General features: G+C 49.3%; 1 protein-coding gene across 1 annotated transcript; it reads right to left on the bottom strand.

Moving 5' to 3' along the window:
- Nucleotides 1–701: 701 nt before the first annotated feature.
- On the bottom strand, nt 702–16,853 carry LOC103294715 (protein lifeguard 1-like). The gene is made up of 10 exons (XM_008151121.3): nt 16,758–16,853; nt 11,890–12,162; nt 9,716–9,794; nt 9,488–9,541; nt 8,295–8,385; nt 5,247–5,284; nt 5,076–5,163; nt 3,393–3,482; nt 2,274–2,321; nt 702–845 (listed from the first exon to the last, which is right to left on the bottom strand). The coding sequence occupies exons 2-10, from the start codon at nt 12,155–12,157 to the stop codon at nt 702–704; spliced, it is 900 nt and encodes a 299-aa protein (XP_008149343.1). The 5' UTR covers nt 12,158–12,162; nt 16,758–16,853.
- Between the last annotated feature and the right edge of the window lie 3,105 nt (nt 16,854–19,958).

Below are 19,958 nucleotides of genomic sequence, written 5' to 3'. Positions count from 1 at the left end.
TTTATCACAATTGAAATTGAAATTTTGATATATTATGGGACTTCAGAGGAGGCCAGTTGTCCCAGACAACCAGAGGAGGTGGTCTTTGAGGTAAGCCCAGAAGTGTAGGTGGGACAGCGACGCTGGCAGGTAACACTGTGTTCTCCAGCCTTTTGTGTACATTAACTTCATTAATCCTCTCCATCCCCTACCGGGAAGATACTGTTCTCTTCAGTCTGACTCTGGAATCCAGGAAAGGCTGAATACTTTGGCTTATCTTACTCTTAAAATCAGACTGTGTAGAAATATTCCCATAGAATGCCCAAATCAAGAGAAGAGAATGGAGTAAATACAGGTTTCTGTAATCAATTTTATTCGTTGAGAGAGATGTTCACAGCTTTAACTAGTGCCTGGAAAACTTCAACAAAATAACAGGCATCTAAGAAATGTTTAAGTATGGTATTTGGATACTCATCTGAAATTATAAAAATCAGAAATGTCCCACAGAAAGTTTTGCAACGTGACAATGGAACTTAAAATATATAACAAGTTACAGCTACCATTAACTGAATGTTTGCTTTCATTTGAAAAAAAATAAGTACTCTAAAATATTTTTTTAATAACAGGGCTTATGAGACGGCCACCTCTGCACATCTGAGCAGGCGGCACTTCGCAGCCGGCCCCCCTTCCCTCTGGCCAGCACGAATTATAGGCCCCAGGGCCTACCGTCCAATCAGTTGCAAAATAAAAAGGAAAAGGTTGATTATATCCAAGTAGATGTTCAGAGCAGCAAACACATACTCTTCAGGGTCCAGCTTCAAATGATGGCTCCCCCCCACCATCAGCTGCACATCCATCACCAAGTACTTAAAGAAAAGAAAGAAAAAATGAGCTATTTAACCTGCTCATTTCTACCCAACAACTGTCCTAAACCATCTGGGGAAGTCAGCATCAATACACATGATTGTGGAAGGTCGGCTCGTGGCTATGTATGTGGTTATTACAGCCTCAGCCATTTACAACGTTCACGGGTTTGTTCTCCACTAAGGCAAGTGCTTTGTCCTTCCTTTGCTTTCCCAGTCCAGGAGCCTTGTGCCTTTAGTCAACGATAGGGGCCGGGTGGGCACACTGGACACAGTGATACCGCAAACACCCTGTGTTCTCACTGAACGAAGAATGAAAATAAAGTGGCTCCCCAGCATTTAGATTCACACGCAGCAATGATTCTGAATTCCTGGGGCTTTGTGGTGATGTCAGTATTTCCAAAATAGAATGAGGGCAAGTCACGTGAGTGGTCAGAGCGGCAGAGAAGGGAGTCAAACCCGAGGCTGGGGGATGCTAAAGCGGACACCGGCCTGGACCACTGAGGCCCTTCCCCGCCACTAACCCTCCCCGCTCCCTATGTGATTCCAGCCACCCTGGGAGAAGGTTTTTACTTTTGCCATGCGATCCAGCAGTCACACTCCTTGGTATTTACCCAAAGGAGTTGAAAAGTTACGTTCACACAAAAACCTGCGCGTGGATGTTTAGAGCAGCTTCATGCAAAATTGCCAAAACTTGGGAGCAGCCAAGATGTCCTTCAGCAGGTGGCTGATTACATAAGCTGTGACACGTCCGGACCGAAATGAGCTCCCAAGCCATGAGAAGACACAGCGGAACCTTAAGTGCACATTACTAGGTGCGAGAAGCCAGTCTGATTACAACTATGTGACTTCTGGAAAAGGCAAAACTTGGAAACAGTAAAAAGGCCAGTGGTGGCCGAAGGTTGGAGCCAGGGGAGGAATGCGTAGGCAGAGCACAGGGTATTTAGGGCAGTGACAATACTCGGTATGCTACCATAACGATGGAACCTGTCGTGATTATCCACTTTTCCAAATGCATAGAATGTACACCCACAGTGAACCGAATGTAAAGTGTGGAGTTTGGGTGATAGCGACACCTCAATGTAGGTTCACTGTAGGTGAGTGTAGTTAATAATAGGGGAGGCTGTGCATGTGTGGACAGGGGTATATGGGGAATCTCTGTATTTTCCTCTTGATTTTGCTCTGAACTTAAAAGTGCTCTAAAAAAATCATCCCTATAAAAGGCGGAGGAGGAGAAGCAGAAATAGGAGGAAGAGAAGGAGGAGGAGGAAGAGAAGGAGGAGGAGGAGGAGGAGCAGCAGCAACAAGTCTCCAGGAGTGCTTTCCAGTGAATTACTGACTCCACTTGACTCCACGCTTAGCACCAGGGCTAAGGCGGCACCTTCCATGCCTGTACCCAACTCTGCCAAAGAGGAGGAGAGATGGACTTACAAGTGAGAAGAGCACAGTTCCGAGTCCAGCATACAGCAGGTGCAGCCACTGCAAGAAGAACGGAGACAATTGGATATTAAGAACAAGATTTGAAATAACAAAAGAGTGCACTTAGATCCCTGCTGGTAGATAGGGACCCAACTTTAAGAAAGTCACAGCTAGCCCGGCCGGCATGGCTCAGTGGTTGAGCGTCAACCTATGAACCAGGAGGTCGCGGTTTGATTCCCGGTCAGGGCACATGCCCGGGTTGCGGGTTCAATCCCCGGTGGGGGGTGTGCAGGAGGCAGCCGATCAATGATTCTCTCTCATCATTGATGTTTCTAGCTCTCTCTCCCGCTCCCTTCCTCTCTGAAATCAATACAAATATATTTAAAAAAAGAAAGAAAGTCACATCTAGCTTTGATCCCTCTTGCTCCCAGGATGAATTATTTAATGTCTCTGAACCTGTCTTCTTATCTATAAAACAGATGAGATATGTACTTTTCAGGAATGTTGTGGGAATTGAATTTGATGCCTATATGAAAAACACTTGGGCCTATGTCCGATACCTAGTGAGGAGTCAATGAATAGATTTAAAGCAAAAAAGGGAATAAAGAAAAAAAAAAAATCGGAGCCTCCTCTAGGCTGCTGTTGGAAAAGTCCTAAGAAGCCCATCTCTCTAGGCCCATCACTTCAAACAAGCAGCACAAGGAGTCTGATCTACCCTGGGGGTGGTCCACCCCACACTCCTCTTAGGGAAGGACAGCGGTAGTCCAGGGTGGGAGCTCCACCATCCTGGCCCAGACCTCCTGTCCACGGGACCCCAACCCCCCGGCCGGCCCCTGTGGCTCCTGGGCCACACGTGAGCTCCAGGACTTGCTGGTGGCCTTGCTGAACCTTCCATAGTCCAGAATGCTCCCACGGACCCCCTTCCGGTCCCTCACCTGGGGCCGCATTGGCCCTCGAGGTCTGACAGCTCTCCCAGCCTTTGTGGCTCCCCCACCCCTCCTCTCTCGCAGACATTTCCCCCAGGAAAGTCCCCCCACTCCCATCTCGGCTCTGCCTCTCAGAGGCTCCATCCTGACACCACCAGCCCTTCACCCCGGATTCCTAACGGTCCTCCGAATGAGGCCCACTCACGTATGACCGTATGAAGAGTAAGAGGATTCCGTAGATAAAAAGCACCACCAGCGAGACGAACAGCACTCCGTGGAGCAGGGTGAAGTCCAGCTGAGGAAACCCAACAGCAGGCACAACTCAGTCACCGTCTCCACGGGGTCCCAGGGTGATTAGAGATGCGCCCCACACCCCCAGGCCAGGTCCGAGAACCAGGGAAAGCCATTAGCCCCTCCACTGAGACAAGACAGGAGGGCCCTGTTGCCTGGGACTTGCTGCTGATGGAGGAGAGGGAGGGCTGCGGGGAAGTAGCAGGGGCCGCGAGGGGATGGTGTTTGAAGCTGGGCAACGGGCACATGGGAGTTCGTGTTGCTGCTCTGTTTTTGTGTTTCTGTAAAATGTTCCCTAAGGAAAAGGCACATGGGATGAGCAGGATGTAAATTTGTATGTATAGCATGATCATAGTTATGCTCATTATTACTCATATCTTCAAAGTGTGAGCATAGACTACATTAATAAAATAAAATAGACCAAGAGGTTAATTAACTGGGTCCCTTTTTCCCATTTGTATGCATACCTTTGAATAAGAAAAAAAAAAATATAATATATATATATATATATATATATATATACTAAACTTTCAAAAATTACTATGAATGATTCTTTTGTAATTTTGAAATTTATCAACATGCTTTTTTGGGTTTGCCTTCATAAGTCAGTGACCAAATCAGCCAGGGAAGGGAGATTAAAATTTCTTCTAAAGAAAGGGGAATATTAATCTTCTGGCCTGAGAAATTTGGGAGGGTACAGCAAAAAGAAGATCCTTGAACCCGCCGAAACCGGTTTGGCTCAGTGGATAGAGCGTCGGCCTGCGGACTCAAGGGTCCCGGGTTCGATTCTGGTCAAGGGCATGTACCTTGGTTGCGGGCACATCCCCAGTAGGGGGTGTGCAAGAGGCAGCCGATCGATGTTTCTCTCTCATCGATGTTTCTGGCTCTCTATCCCTCTCTCTTCCTCTCTGTAAAAAATCAATAAAATATATTTAAAAAAAGAAAAGAAAAGAATATCCTTGAACCCAAGACATTTTCTTGCAAGAGCTTTTTCCTAGTCCCTCTATTCTGCCCTCACTCCCTACCCCTAACACACCAAGGAAATAGACTCAAGTCCTGCATCACCTAGTGTGGTCCTTCGCCCAGCAGCATGGGCACCACCCGGGATGCAGACTGACCTTCCGACTGCGTGTCCGGGGGTGGAGCCAGCACGCTGTGGTTTCACAGGCGCCCCGGGTGCCGTGCTGCGGAGAGCTTCCCACACCTGCGGCTACTGAGCCCGTGAAACGTGGCTGCTCCACGCTGAGATGTGCTCTCAGTATAAAACACACACTGGGTTTGAATTTTAATTCAAAACAGAGGATGTAAACTAGCTCGTTCATATGTTTGTCATGTTGATTACTTGTTGAAATGATAATGCCTCACATACATTGGGTTAAGTGAAAGATATTATTCAGATTAATTTCACCTTATTTCTTTTTACTTTTTCACTGTTGTTCCTGGGAAAGCCCGAAGCCCCAAGAGAGGAGGCCGAGGAGGACAGCGGAGAGGCCACAGGACAGCGGAGAGGAGAGCGGAGGGGGGAGGAAGGGGCAGGAGGGGCGAGGAACAGGGCCCGCACGCCCTTATGGCAGAAATCTGTTTCAGTGATACATACTTTTGTTTGGAGAGCAAATAAAGTGAGCGATAACGTCACCAGAGCAGTTGCCCCGATGGCCCATAACACCTCCTCGGCACCATAGAAACTAAAACCAGAGACTGCAGTTACTGTTCACATACAATCGAGGAAAAGCGCGTGCGAAAAAGAAAATGTGTATCACAGACTTACACTGACACGGCTCCTAGCATCAGACCTTCCAAAACTGTCTGCAAACAAAATGCACAATCAATCAGAAGGCTGATTCCCGAGGCCCAGCTGCGGGGGCGAGGACTGGAGGGGAGGGGGGTGTTTGGCAGGGTCTAGGGCAGGCGCCCGCAAACTACGGCCCGCGGGCCGCGTGCGGGTGTTTTTGCCGTTTTGTTTTTTTACTTCAAAATAAGATATGTGCAGTGTGCATAGGAATTTGTTCATAGTTTTTTTTTAAAACTCTAGTCCGGCCCTCCAACGGTCTGAGGGACAGTGAACTGGCCCCCTGTTTAAAAAGTTTGAGGACCCCTGGTCTAGGGAGCAAGTGGGAATACCCACAACCCTAGCGCACAAGCTACAGGGCAAATGGTTATTTAAAAATAAACAGTACAACTAAACATTCTCCCTAAGACGAACAAGAGAAAATTCTTTTACCAGGAAAAAAAAAAAATTTAGGACACAATCGCAACTTTCAACATATTTAGTGAAGTAAATATGTATTGATTAGGAATGTGGAAACCAACTTACAGGTTTATCTGCAGACCATATTATCATTAATCAATTGGGGCCATCCACACAGAATCGTAACATTTTGTCAGAGCAGGATATGCTATTTCTACGATAGCTTCACCACCCGTTCCAGCACCGACCTTCCCCGTGGTGCCTGGGTGAGAATAAAACTCTTCTTCAAGCCTAGCGGTGGGCTGAGGCGTGAGGCCTCCTCAGTGAGAGGGGTGGTGGGAGGCACTGTTTACGGAGCATGAGCTGCACCTGCAGGTGCCCGTGCAGGGCGCGGAGCAGAGCTGCTTTGGGGCTGCATCAGGCTGCAGGGTTCCCATGGGCCGGTGCTGAGAGCCCGCAGACAGCCACTCAGGAGGATGCCAGGCCACAGTCAGGCTCCAGGACAGCGTGCAGGCCTGTGACAGCTGCCTACTCCCCACGCCTGTCATTCTTACTTCCCCACGTAGCTTTGTCCTTGTGCCCGATAGAAGCAGCTGGCCGATGGGGAAGGGAGAGCAGATTTTTGTGAGTGACCTGCCGCCCTCCCGTGCTGCCGGCGGTATTGGCATAAACGCTCATGTGGGACTCAACCCTGTCTCTGCTTAACTGGCTCGAGGAGTGGCAGGCAGCCCAGGCCCGTTGGTTGTCGGGTTTTATATTCTGGCCACTCTGCTGGGACGAGAAGGGGAGTCCTCTGGGGCGAGTACCGGGATCCCACTTGCTGTCTGGACGGGGGTTCCTGGGGCTGAGGCCTGGACTCTTATTCGAAGCACTGCCAGGAACGTTCCTGTTGGGAGTCTCAGCCGCAGCCTCAGCCATCGCCGCGGGCGACGCCATACGGGATGAAAGACCGCAGAGGAGCCCGCCATTGCCTCTCCGTGTCCCAGACCGGGTGAGGAAGGACCTACTGTGCTCAACGTACAAGTAAGCCGTCTTTATTTTCATTATAGGTCAAAGGGAAAAGGTTAAATACCATGTGTATCCCACATACGCATGGTACTTGAATAAGGTGCTTGTTTCTGACCTTCCTTTCAAGGTTAATTTTCTTCTACCTGCTCAATTGTTTCACATTTCTCCATCTCCAGGAGCACATGGAAGAGAGAGCAAGAGAGAGAGAAGGGGGAGAAGGGAATGGAGGGAGGAGAGGAATGATTTCAAGCTGAAACCACCCCCCCTTCAGTTTTCCAGAGGGCAGGACAGTGAGAAACAAGAGGCCTTAGAAATCAAACCTGCCCCGTGGCTTCGAGAGCTCAGAACACGGGCCCCGGGGGCCACAGTTCCAGGGGGCAAGAGCAGTCTTCAGTGTGCGAGTCTTTTCCATTCTTCCCTCAAGGCCTTTTCTGAAATGGTTTTCTCTGTGCATGTCCTTGCACACTTGGGCAAGACATGAAGTCTGGGAAATAGAAGGAATTCTTACCCCTCCATAATATTCCTTCTCTTAACCCTTTGCACTCGCTTGCTTTTTTTCTCGATTCCTTTATTCTAATGCTAACCGTGTGGAGTCACACTCGACATCCGAGTGCAAATTAAGCTTCCCCTGCTTTGGAATAAACAGCAAAACTTCAGAAACGAGAGCTTCCTTTAAGACCAATAGCTTTGATCTCTTCTTGTAATCACAAATTGAAAACCACTGAAAACACACTGAGACGGTTCTGGATTTTTTTGGAGGGTAAAAGCCCACAGTCAGTGAGTGCCCCAGAGACCACCGCCTCGGGGAGGCGAGAGGTATGGCCTGGCGGGGAAGCAGAAAACGAGCCTGGGGAACGGGGAATGATGCTCCGATGCTGCTGAGTCCCTGAGGGGGAGCCCTGCGAGCTGCCCTGGGGGGGGGGGGGGGGGTAAAGTGATAGAAATTGAGATTTCATTTAGGTTTTAGAAAGCGAGGAGCTCCGGGTGCCTGCTGAGAGTTGCGGAGAGCCTAGAGTCCCCGCGGGCAGCACAGAAAAGGGAACTGGCGGCAAGAAGAGGAGCCGCGCGGGTTTCTGTGGCCCGAGCAGCGCTGAGCCGCGGACGAAGCGGGAGCCCCACTAGGCGGCGCTGGTGAGACCAGAACGAGACCGCGGATGAGCGAGGAGAGCCGAGGACCGGAGGGCAAACGCCCCTCGCCGCCCAGCCCCGGCGCCCGGCTCCGGGGAGCTGGACAGGGCCTCCTGCACTGAAATTCAGGAAGCAGGAGGAACCCTGGCTGGGCTGGGTTCGGCTCCCAGGGAGACTTGGAATGAGTTGTACAAAAAATAAAGACAATTATATTCCGTGCACGTGAGTTTGGGAACTAAATGTGGAACCCACTCTCCAAAGTAGGTGTGTTGTGGGCGCGGGTCCCCGAGCCCCCCAGCTGACTAAGAGGGTGTGGGTCCGACCTCATAAGCAAGCTTTGGGACCGGACCCAGCCAGAAGGTCTCACACATAATGCCACCTGCACTATGCCCCAGGAGGATTCCCCACAGCAAAAGGAGCGGCTTTAGTAATGTGATGAGAACTTGTTGCAAAGGGGAGCGGCAACAGGCGCTGGCGGCGAGGTTTACTTACGAACAGTCCCAGCAGGATGTAGTTCGCAGGCACCTGGCGGCGCATTTTCTCACAGCAGGCGAGCACGATGAGCACAGCGAAAAATGCTGGGCTGAGGACAATTCAAAACCATGTGTCATTTGCTTCCAGTGATCATATCACGTGACACAGGTGGGTAGAGATACAGATATCATCATATATTAATACCTGATAATAAGCTTTATAAAGTAAACAAAAGTGTGGATTATCAATCTTTACCTCTTTTTTTTTTTTTTAACTTTTAAAACTAACTTTTCTCATTGCTATCTATCCACTGGTAGTTTGTGGGCTCTTTTAAAATTTTTTTGTTTTGAAATAATGGTGAATTCATAGGAAGTTGCAGAGGGGCAGAGAGGTACCCTTTACTTAGTTTCCCTTAACGGTTCCATCTCACATTATTTATCTCTACCTAATAATAAGAGTAACGTGCTAATTGACTGTACCTTCGCGATGTCCACCAGCCAATCAGGAGTATGCAAATTAAGCCAACAAAGATGGTGGGTTAATTTGCATACACAGGCGTCAAGTGGCTGGGGACGGGGCGGGACACTTGCATCGTTGTGAGACAACACAGGCGTTCTGCACCACCCCAGCCACTCCGGGCCTCGGGGCAGCGTGGGAAGGCAGAAGGGCGGCTCCGGCCAGAGTGAAGGCACTGCCAGCAGCCAGGGGAAGGAAGGCCCATTCTTGCACGAATCTTCGTGCATCCAGCTTCTAGTAGTATATAATACTAATTCCAAAGCTAATAATGTGACATTGGTACAGTGTGGATATACAGCGCTATGCATAGGACTATGGAAGAAATCTATGTGTAGATACATGTAACCAGCACCACAATCAAGATGTGAAACTATCCCATCATTAAAACATTAGCAAAGATCTCTCTGTGCGATCCCTTTATGGTAACACACACACATACCCCTAACTCCTGGCAACCACCAACTTGCTTGTTTTCCATCTCTGTAATTTTGTTATTTCAAGAATGTTGTATCTTTAGGGGGTGAGGGTGAGGGTGTGAGTAGAGATGGAGGAGGGTATAGGGAGGGATAAAAGGTGATAGAGAAAAATAAATAGCTATAAAAAAGAACATCTCTGCTTAATTTTTAAATGAAGAACCTTGATCAATAGCTAGTAGAAAAAAAAACCCACTTTTTATTAAATTCAATAATACTTACAAGATGGCATAGGTGAACCAGGGATTCTTGTGCACCCAGTTTTTTAAACCTGGCCTGGTTTAAAAAAAAAAATCAATAGTTTTATTCAATAACTACTTAATTTTGCTAACTAATGTAATACTTAAGCAGAGGTAAAACCATCTCATGAGAAAGGGGAAACTCTAAATGACTGACAGTGACAGATGTGCGCAGCTGAGTATTTCATTAGCATCAGTAACGAAGACTTACCAGAAAATAAATACACCTATAATTGTCCCGGTGACCACCAGCTGAGCAGACAGGAGGAGGAACACTTTTACAATGAAACCTGAGGAGACAGAAACGTTATTTTTGTGATGTCATCTTCAAAAGTAGTACTGTAAAGGCAACTACCTGTTTTTGATACTTAGCAAGAGAAATGTTTCCTCTGGCTTTGTGAGGGTGGGAAAGGAGTGCTCGTTTTGAGTGAGCCGATGGAGGGAGGACAGCTCTGCAGGAGGCGTGGGAAACCGTCTGGGCCGTCTGAGTGCGTGACGGGAGGTCTGCGGGTTTATCCATGGAAGCCCCAGCATGTTAAAGGCCAAGTCAGGAATTTAGTTCCCTCCGATGCACACACCCTGTCCTCTCAGGCCCCAAAGTGATCGGAAAGTCACAGAATGTCACAGGCCCAGGGGCGTCCAGCCACACCCTTGGGCAAAATGGAGGCCAGAGAAGCCTGAAGGAAGGCTGGGAGAGCGGGTGTGCCCCCCTTGGGCGTGGCCGTGGCCGTGGGCTGTGGGGAGTTGGCAGAGTTTTTCCACCACGTTTCCCTCCCACCACCTGCCTTTAGCCACTCCCTTCCCTTCTACCTGAGCAGAAACTAGGTAACCTGATGGACTGTGAGCCCCACCACGGAGCCCCACGGGAGTGGCATCCCAAGGCAGAGCGCAGAGGCCTCTCTGTTGCCTGCTTCCTACCGCGCAGCTGTTCCTGGGGTCTCTCAAGTGGTGCTGGCAACGACAAGTTACCTTTCGGTGGATTTATGCCAGTTTTTTTTTTAAATATATTTAATATATTGATTTTTTTACGGAGAGGAAGGGAGAGGGACAGAGAGTTAGAAACATCAATGAAAGAGAAACATCCATCAGCTGCCTCCCGCACACCCCCTACTGGGGATGTGCCCGCAACCGAGGTTCATGCCCTTGACCGGAACCGAACCTGGGACCCTTCAGTCCGTAGGCCGATGCTCTATCCACTGAGCCAAACCGGTTAGGGCTTATGCCAGTTTTAAAAGTAAAAAAAAAAGAAATGCTGCTTAAAGTTGACTTAGACGCAGTGGTCGGCAAACTGCGGCTGGCGAGCCACATGCGGCTCTTTGGCCCCTTGAGTGTGGCTCTTCCACAAAATACCACGGCCTGGGCGAGTCTATTTTGAAGAAGTGGCATTAGAAGAAGTTTAAGCTTAAAAAATTTGGCTCTCAAAAGAAATTTCAATCGTTGTACTGTTGATATTTGGCTCTGTTGACGAATGAGTTTGCCGACCACGGACTTAGAGGCTCACAGCTGTGTCCTTTTGCTGGGCGGTTCCTGGGCACAGGAGACGTGACGGTGGCAAAATGGAGTAAGACTATTTGCATTCTGAGCTGTCTTAATGAAGACGCCAGAACGTGTCTACCCAAATGTGTGCTGCCTACATTGAAATAGTCACATCCACGCCCTGACCGGTTTGGCTCAGTGGATAAGAGCATCGGCCTGCGGACCGAAGGGTCCCAGGTTCGATTCCGGTCAAGGGCATGTACCTGGGCCTGGGCTATCGTAAACAATATTTGGATAATGCACGTATTGCCTGTACAGAATCATTCTCTAAGGCATTGAATTCACATCCTTTGAAACTGAAGCCAAGCTGAAACCGGTTTGGCTCAGTGGATGGAGCGTCGGCCTGCGGACTGAAGGGTCCCAGGTTCGATTCCGGTCAAGGGCATGTACATTGGTTGCGGGCACATCCCCAGTGGGGGGTGTGTGGGAGGCAGCTGATCGATGTTTCTCTCTCATCGATGTTTCTAACTCTCTATCCCTCTCCCTTCCTCTCTGTAAAAAATCAATAAAACATATTAAAAAAAAAAAAAAGAAAACCTGATTTAAAAAAAAAAAAAGAAACTGAAGCCAATACTATGGTGTTCACGTTGTACATGGGTAAGGACATTCCACCCTCAATGACTACTTCATCATTCCTAAGAAAACCCCACACGCTTTTCACGGTGGCATGGTCACTAGGATTTTCTGAATGTTCTGGACAACCTGGGGGTGGTCTATCCTACCCTCCATGTTCCATGGGAAAGCCTGGCTGGCTGGGGAAAACGGAAAGCAGCATCCCGTATTTCTGTGGAAACATTCTAAGAGAACATTGGGTCCTCTCCCCCAAGGAGGAAATGCCTTTCTCCTCACCTCTGCGGATGGATTCTTCGGAGAAGGGGCTGGCCACGGTATTGCTCTCCTCAGGGGTGGTCTCCTCCGAAATGTCCACCACGTAGGAATCCGCGCGCTGGTCCGTCTTCGGAGGTGGTTTCCGGGCCGTTTGCTTGGGCTCCGGTGCCGGTGCCGTTGCCTTGGCCTGCTTCGGTTTGGGCTGGGAGCCCTCGTCCGCGGCTTTCCGGGCCAGATGCTGGTGATCTCCGCTACTGAGGTCGACCGGCTCCCTGACCTCCACGTCCATTGTCCCTGGAGGGGAGAAGGGTCATTGGGGTCCTGACGGTCGTACCTCGGCAGCCCTAACGCGCAGGGCTTTTCCCCTGATTTTGACCCCCATGGCTCAGGACTTACAAAGTCAGTGCTCACTGACTGAACGACGAACGCTTTTTTTTTTTTCCCCATTGACAATGAATAGCTTGCATATTTTTTTTTGAATAGCTTGCATATTTTTTTTAATATTTTTATTGATTTTTTACAGAGAGGAAGAGAGAGGGATAGAGAGTTAGAAACATCGATGAGAGAGAAACATCAATCAGCTGCCTCTTGCACGCCCCCTACTGGGGATGTGCCCGCAACCAAGGTACATGCCCTTGACCGGAATCGAACCTGGGACCTTTCAGTCCGCAGGCCGACGCTCTATCCACTGAGCCAAACCGGTTTCGGCCGACGCACGCTTTTAAGATGACACCTATGGAGTGAGGCTATTCGCTTTCTATTATGAAATTACATCCATGCAGCAAGGAGCCTGCGTTCCCTCTTCTGTGCCAAGGGCGGGGAGCGGCCCGCATCCCTCTCCTCTGCCCTCGGAGAGCTGACGTGGTGGAAGAGAAGACAACCAACCGAGCAATAGCACCCTGAGGCCAGGAGCAATGGAGGATGGCGCAGCAGCCTCGAGTGAAGTCTGGAAGAACGTGCAAGGCGTAGAGGAGGTTGTCGAACGCTTCCAGAAAAAGTGAGGTGTGAGCCAAGGCTGCAGAGGAGTAGGAGTGAGCCAGGGGAGGCGGCGGGGAAAGGTTTCCCCAGGCAGAAGGACCGGCCTGGACCAGGACTGGAGGAGCAGCAAGGGCAGGTTTCAGAGCGGGAACGTGCATGTGGCTGGAGCAGGGCGTTCAGAGGGGAGAGGAGAACGCGCTTAAGCAGAGGACCAGTGGGGCAGGTCACTGATGGGCTGGCAAGCCAAGTTCATCCCCGAGGCCATGGCTGTGGGAGGCAGAGTGACGTCCCTCAAAGATGCCCACGTCCCAATCCCTGGAACCTAGGGATATGGTCCCTCACGTGGCAAAGGGAAAGTTGCAGACGAGGTTAAGTTAAGGACTGTGAGGTGGGATAGGATCCTGGATTATCTGGGTGAGCCCAATAGAATCACAAGGGTCCTTATGACCCTACTTACCAGGGGGAGACAGGGGGGCAAGAGCCAGAGAAGGAGAGGTGACAACAGAAGCAGGGGTCAGAGCGATGCAGTGGCTGTCTTTGAAGATGAAGGAAGGGGCCATGAGCCAAGAAATGCAGGCGGCCTCTAGAAGATGGAAACGGTGGGAGACGTATCCTCCCCCAGAGCTCCCGGGAAGGAATGCAGCCCGACTGACACGGTGATTCTAGACCAGAGGGACTGATTTTTGGACTTCTGATTTCCAGACAATAAATAAGTGTTGTTTTAAGGCAGGCTTCCTCAAACTACGGCCCGCGGGCCACATGCGGGTGTTTTTGCCGTTTTGTTTTTTCACTTCAAAATAAGATATGTGCAGTGTGCATAGGAATTTGCTCATAGTTTTTTTTTTTAAACTATAGTCCGGCCCTCCAACGGTCTGAGGACAGTGAACTGGCCCCCTGTTTAAAAAGTTTGAGGACCCCTGTTTTAAGGCATTACGTTTGTAGTAATTTGTTACAGCAGCAATACATAACTAATAGAACGGGGAATCACTGTGGGGTTTCCAGGAGGGGACCACAGGGACCTGACTAGAAAGATTACACTGGGCCCAGCGTGGAGAATGAATCAGAGGAAGCACAAGTGGAAGCAAAGAGACCAGAAATCACCCTAGCTGGTTTGGCTCAGTGGATAGAGCGTCGGCCTGCAGACTAAAGGGTCCCACCTAGGTTTGATTCCTGTCAAGGGCACGTGCCCGGGTTGCGGGCTTGATCCCTAGTAAGGGTAAAGGGGGGTTGGGGGGTGCAGGAGACCGCTAGTCAATGATTCTCTCTCATCATTGATGTTTCTATCTCTCTGCCTCTCCCTTTCACTCTGAAATCAATAAAAATGTATTTTTTAAAAAGAGAGAGACCAGAGGAGATCAGGGTGGGCTTTGCCACTGTGCTTTGCAGCGGAACACAGTTCTTAGAAAACCAGTACTAAAAAAGGGCAAAAATGGCAAAAGAGAAGGTCCCCATTAGCCCCCTGGGGACAAGAAGGCTTAGCCAAGCCCCTGCCGCTGGCCTCCTGGCCCCAGAAAGAGAGCCAAGGAGGCGTCTGAGCAGGAGACGGCGGAGCTGGCCGGGCTTAGACAAAACAGGGAATGCTTGTAAATAGGTCTGAACAACCATGCTCTTGGAGAGGCAGATGTCCCTTCTCAAATCGATCAGTAAAGTTTTACAAAACTCATTGGGATTTTTTTCAGTAATTGAAAACGTAAAGTTCATGAAAAAGAGTAAACGTATGAGAATAATCAAGAGAAAAATGGAAAGAGAAGTGACTTGCCATATCAGAAATCAAAATATCCTAAAGCTGTGTAATTAAAAGTGTGGCCCTAGCTGGTTTGGCTCAGTGCATAGAGCATCGGCCTGCGAACCGAAGGGTCCGGGATTCGATGCCTGTCAAGGGCATGGACCTGGGTTGCAGGCTCCTCCCCAGCCTGGGCCATGGGCAGGGCATGTGCAGGAGGCAACTAATCGATGTGTTTCTCTCACATCGATATTTCTCTCTGTCTTTCCCCCTCTCTTCCACTCTCTAAAAATCAATGGAAAAATATCCTCAGGTGAAGATTTTTAAAAAAGTGTGGAGTTTGCATAACAATAGATGAATGGATCTATGGGATGAAAAATATTCAAGAAATAGTCATGTATATATGAGAATTTAATATTTGATAAAAATGCTATTTTAAGTTATTGTCCCAAGATGCTGGAAAACAAAGATTAATAACTATTTCACATCTTTTACAAAAAAGCATTCCAGATGAATTAAAGACACTATCATCTAAAATAATAAAAGCATAATATGCTAATTAGTCCGGACAGCCAATGACCTTCCAGACGTCCTTCCAGATGAAGCTGTGGCAGTGGGGGCTGAGGTAGAGGTGGTTAGGGGCGATCAGGCAGGCAGGCAGAGGGGTTAGGGGTGATCAGGCAGGCAGGCAGGCAAGCAGTTAGGAGCCAGCAGTTTCAGATTGTGAAAGGGTGCAGACTGGGCTGAGGGCCCCCACCCCCATGCACAAATTTCGTGCACTGGGCCTCTAGTAAATAATTATAGCCATAGATATTCTACAAGAAAATATCAATGAATATTTGCCTAAGCCCTTGTAAGAATGTTAGCATAAAGAAATGCCTGACAGATTCGGGGTATAGCAAACCTTCAAATATCATGACAAAAAGATACCAGTTAATCTGAAATGCAAAATTTTTAACAAAGAAAAGATGAGCAGCTGAATAGAAAGGCGAGATAAGAACATAAATAGGCAATTTATAAAGGACATTTCAATGATCAACAAACTTAGGTGACCATACATACCTACCTCACGAATAACCAAATACGTGCAGGTAGAAACAATTGTGAAGTGGCATGTTTTTTTTATTTGCATAAAAGACTAGCAAAAACTAAAAAAAATAATTCTCAGAGTTGCAGAAGTGTGGAGGAATGGGTAACCCAGGGGGGCTTGCAGGCCCTGTGCACAATGGCCTTCATGGGTTCCCTCTCCATAATAATAAAAAAAAAAGTATATTTTATAGCTGCACTGGTATATAAAATATGCAATCCAGTCTGGATCTATTGTGTATTATAAAGTCATTGGTATCATATTTTCTCCTGATTTTAAAGTTAAAACATTTCTATAACCCCTAAAACTATCGTGGGCCTTGGCAATGTGGAATTGGCAGGTGTGTAAGCTTTTTTGGTGCGCGATTTAGATGCATCTACCAAAAACTCAAAATGTGCCTTACTTTAGACCCGTTGGTTCCATTTGTAGGAATTTATCCCATTAAAAAAATACCCACACACATAGGCAGCCATACATGTAGAAGGAAGTCCATTACATCATTCACTGTTTGTAACTGAAAGTAATGTAAAACATGCCAAGTACCCAATATTGGGGAATGGTGAAGTTAATTTCAGCCAGGAAAGTGCAGGTATATATGGGCTGGAAAGTTCACTTTTACATACTTTTGAGTTTAAAAGCCGGATTATAGAATAACACTGAGTTAGATCACATTAATGTTTCCCACGGATGCACACAGTTCCAGAGGCTGATGTCCTACCAACTGTGAAGTGGTTCTCTTTGGTCACACAGCAGGGGCGGGGGCATGCCTCTGCATTGTATTCATTTTTATAATGAGCATTTACTCTTTGTATACAAAGAAATATTTACATTTTGAAGAGAAAAAGAACTATTTCTCTCTCTCTCTTTTTTTTTTTTTTTATACCAAGTCTGGAGCCCCCCCGAGGGAGCGTCCTCACACCCAGCATCCCAGGATGCTCACAGAGCCCGGCGCGTTTCTCCCCCCGACACCCTGCAAACCCGAGGGCAGAGGCAGCAAAGGTCTCCAAGCGCCGAGACCAACGCCAAACAGACAAAACCAGCGGCGCGTTCCTCTCCACGCCGCCCGGGGCTGGTGCCCAAGGCACAGAAGCGAGCTTTCACCTGGTCCTCCCGACGCCTCCGGCTCCCGCAGCGGTCACCCCGGGACGGGCGGGCCGGCACCGAGGAGCAGAGTTCCGACGGCAGTTAGGGGAGTGGCCGTTGGGCGTGGGGTTGTCCTGGGAACCCCGCTGCCCGGGAGAGGGGCTCTGCGTGGACTCCATCTGCCCAGCCCCGTGCTGGGCAGAGTCGCGGCCGCTGGACCGGGTGCCGAGCGCCCGGGCGGCTACACCCGCACCGCCCGCACCGGTCCCGGCCAGGGCGCGCCCTGCAGCCCGAGCAGCGGCTCCGGGGGCCGCGGCAGCCCCGCACGGGCCGTCCCCGCGGAGCAGGAGGAAGACGGTGAGACACGCCGCCGCCGGGGATGCGGAGCGGCCCCTTCGCGGGAGGAAGACTTGTTCGGGAGGGAGCCGGCCTTGGGGTTCTGCTGCACGATGACCGCGTCGGGGCCTCCCAAGGAGATGTCCAGCCGGGGCTGCAGGCCAAGGAGGAGCCGGGGAGGCCGGACTCGGGCTGTTTGGTGAGAGGAGTCGGGGGGGGGCGGGGGTGGGGGGTGGGGGCTGGGAGCAGACACTGGTCCTGAGCGGAGACTGTTGCTGGGAAAAGGCTCAGTGATGGAGGAACCCACATGTTAAACTGCTAAGCAGTGCGTGCCTGCCGGGGGCAAGGCGTGGGAAAGGAAGAGTCCCTGCCAGGAACAGCTGGTGGAGTTAGGGGGTGGACACAGGGGGTGGGACCCCTGGCAGAAGCCCCTGAAGGCAGTGAGCCGCCTCTGGGCAGGTGGACAGGGCTGGGTGTGAAGTGTTGGGAGGAAGCATATTCCAGGCAAAGAGGACACCCTGGAGGGGGGTGGGGGGACCGTGGGGCACACCTACAAAACAAGGCCCTCTGTTAGCTGGTAACATAGAAGGTCTGAGTGCAGTGGGAGTCATGCCCGCCCCAGGGAGGAAAGGGCAAAGGTCAGCAAGGACACCTGCCTTGGCTCTTATCCCCTGCACCTTCCTGCTGTTTCATAGGTCTCGCTTTCTCTCAGTCTAGTTCTTTAGTCTGCTAATGTTTTTATAATATATATACCTAATTTCAGAGAGGAAGGGAGAGAGAGAGGAGAGAAACATCAATGATGAGCGAGAATCATTGATCGGCTGCCTCCTGCACACCCCCTAATGAGAATGGAGCCCACAACCCAGGTATATACTCTTGACCAGAATTGAACCCAGGACCCTTCAGTCCACAGACTGACGCTCTATCCACTGAGCCAAACCAGCTAGGGCTAGTGTGCTAATGTTAATAGGCAACTTGAGTTAATTACATTTTTTCCAAGATTACCTGTGGGCAGGGAAGGGGTCTAACGAATGACTTGACTAGTCTGGTCAAAAGAAATGTCGCTTCCTCCTCCTCCTGTTTCATCAGCCTCAGAGTTGACGCTGATCAGGCACTTACCAGATGTGAAAGTTGCCCATGACCTCACATGTACTAACTCACTGAACCCTCCCATCAGCCCTGAGAGGTGTTAAGACAGGTAAGTAAATGGGGACTCGGTGGCACAATGCTCCCGAGACATCCAGAACAAGGGTGGGCGTGGTCAAGGAATCCTGTGCTGCCCATACTCACCGGGACACAAAACCAGCTTGTGATGTATTTTCTGCATCTGCTCTTTTTAAAAAAAATATGTTTTTATTGATTTCAGAGAGGAAGGGAGAGGGAAAGAGAAATAGAAACAGCAATGATGAGAGAGAATCATTGATTGGCTGCCTCCTGCACACCCCACACTGGAGATCGAGCCCACAACCCCGGCATGTGCCCTGATCGGGAATCGAACCATGACCTCCTGGATCATAGGTCGATGCTCAACAACTGAGCCATTCCGGCCAGGATGCTCTTTTTTTGTTTATCATTTTAAGATTTTTAATGAATGAACCATGCAACACCTAAATCATGCAAATTAGATGACAAGCTGACCCTGATAATTCATGTCCTGGGGAACTCAGCTTTCTTTCCCTCGGTGTTAATTTTCAGACCTTGGAAGGTATTTATTGCTGTCTTCACACCTCCCTTCTTCTCTCTCTGTCTGATCTCTCTCCTGGCTCCTCAGGAGGCCCTGGCCTGGTCACCTGGGGCTCACGCTCTGCCTGAGGCACCAAGGAGGAGGAGAGGGATTGGGTCGAAGCCTTCATTGACAGTGCCTTCCTGAGTTCTTGTCTCCTACCTATTCCCCTCACCTCTCTACTGGGCCCCTCCATCCCTCCATCACCTTCTCAGCCTACTAGTTCTAACAGTCCACACTGCTCTAGGCCACTCTGGTACAGCGATTTTCAACCCCTGTGCCGCAAGCTTGTTTAAAACATGCAATACCTGACTATTTAGTCAGGGGTACTGACCTCTTTTCTCTTTAGATTGTCAGATTTAAAAATGACAACGGCCAACACAATATCTGTCCAATGTGAATGAATCAAAATTATCCTATTTTATTTTTGTTGGATCGGCCAAAGATACATTTTTTTGGTGTGTGGCAGAGTTTTAGTAATCAGTTTGTGTGTGCTGGGAGATGAGAAGGGTTGAAAATCGCAGATCTAGAGCATCTACACAAGAGCTTTGTGATGCTACAGCTTTGCTGCTGGAAGGAGAAGCCCCACTGACTTAGAACTACATGCCCAGCACAGAAACTGATCACATCCTCACACGGCCCCGAGTGGGCAACACCAGCCTCACTTTCCAGAGGGGCCGAGCTGCATGAAGAGGTTCTGTTGCCAGTCCTTGAGCCGGTGCTATCCACTCTGCACGACCACCTCCAGCTAGGAGACAACTTCTAGGGCCAAAAAACTGCCTTCATTTCCTTTTCCATTTGATACGTTCTCCTATGCCGCCATCTTGGTTTCTCCCCTTCCTCAATTTCTTTCATTAATGTCTCCCAGTTTTCAGTGTAGTTCTCTCACCTCCTTGGTTAAATTTATGGCCCTAACCAGTTTGGCTCAGTGGATAGAGCATCGGCCTTCGGACTGAAAGGTCCCAGGTTTGATTCTGGTCAAGGGGGCATGTACCTTGGTTGCGGGCACATCCCCAGTAGGGGGCGTGCAGGAGGCAGCTGATCGATGTTTCTAACTCTCCCTCTCCCTTCCTCTCTGTAAAAAATTAATAAAATGTTTTTTAAAAATTAAAAAAAATAAATTTATGGCTATCCCCCCTCTTAATTATATCTTTTCATAT

This window comes from Eptesicus fuscus, chromosome 14 (assembly GCF_027574615.1).
Source record: "Eptesicus fuscus isolate TK198812 chromosome 14, DD_ASM_mEF_20220401, whole genome shotgun sequence".
Lineage (NCBI taxonomy): Eukaryota > Metazoa > Chordata > Mammalia > Chiroptera > Vespertilionidae > Eptesicus > Eptesicus fuscus.
The sequence above is the reverse complement of the archived record's forward strand: the minus strand, read 5'-3'. Positions and strand labels throughout refer to the sequence as shown.

Bases quoted from the DNA above. Each gene is read 5' to 3' on its own strand.
- LOC103294715 (XM_008151121.3), bottom strand. From the start codon at position 12,157: ATGGACGTGGAGGTCAGGGAGCCGGTCGACCTCAGTAGCGGAGATCAC. The intron at 9,795-11,889 runs GTGAGGAGAAAG...CTGTCTCCTCAG, and splicing joins CGAAGAATCCATCCGCAGAG to GTTTCATTGTAAAAGTGTTC. The intron at 3,483-5,075 runs GTATGTATCACT...GGGTTTCCTCAG, and splicing joins TATTTGCTCTCCAAACAAAA to CTGGACTTCACCCTGCTCCA.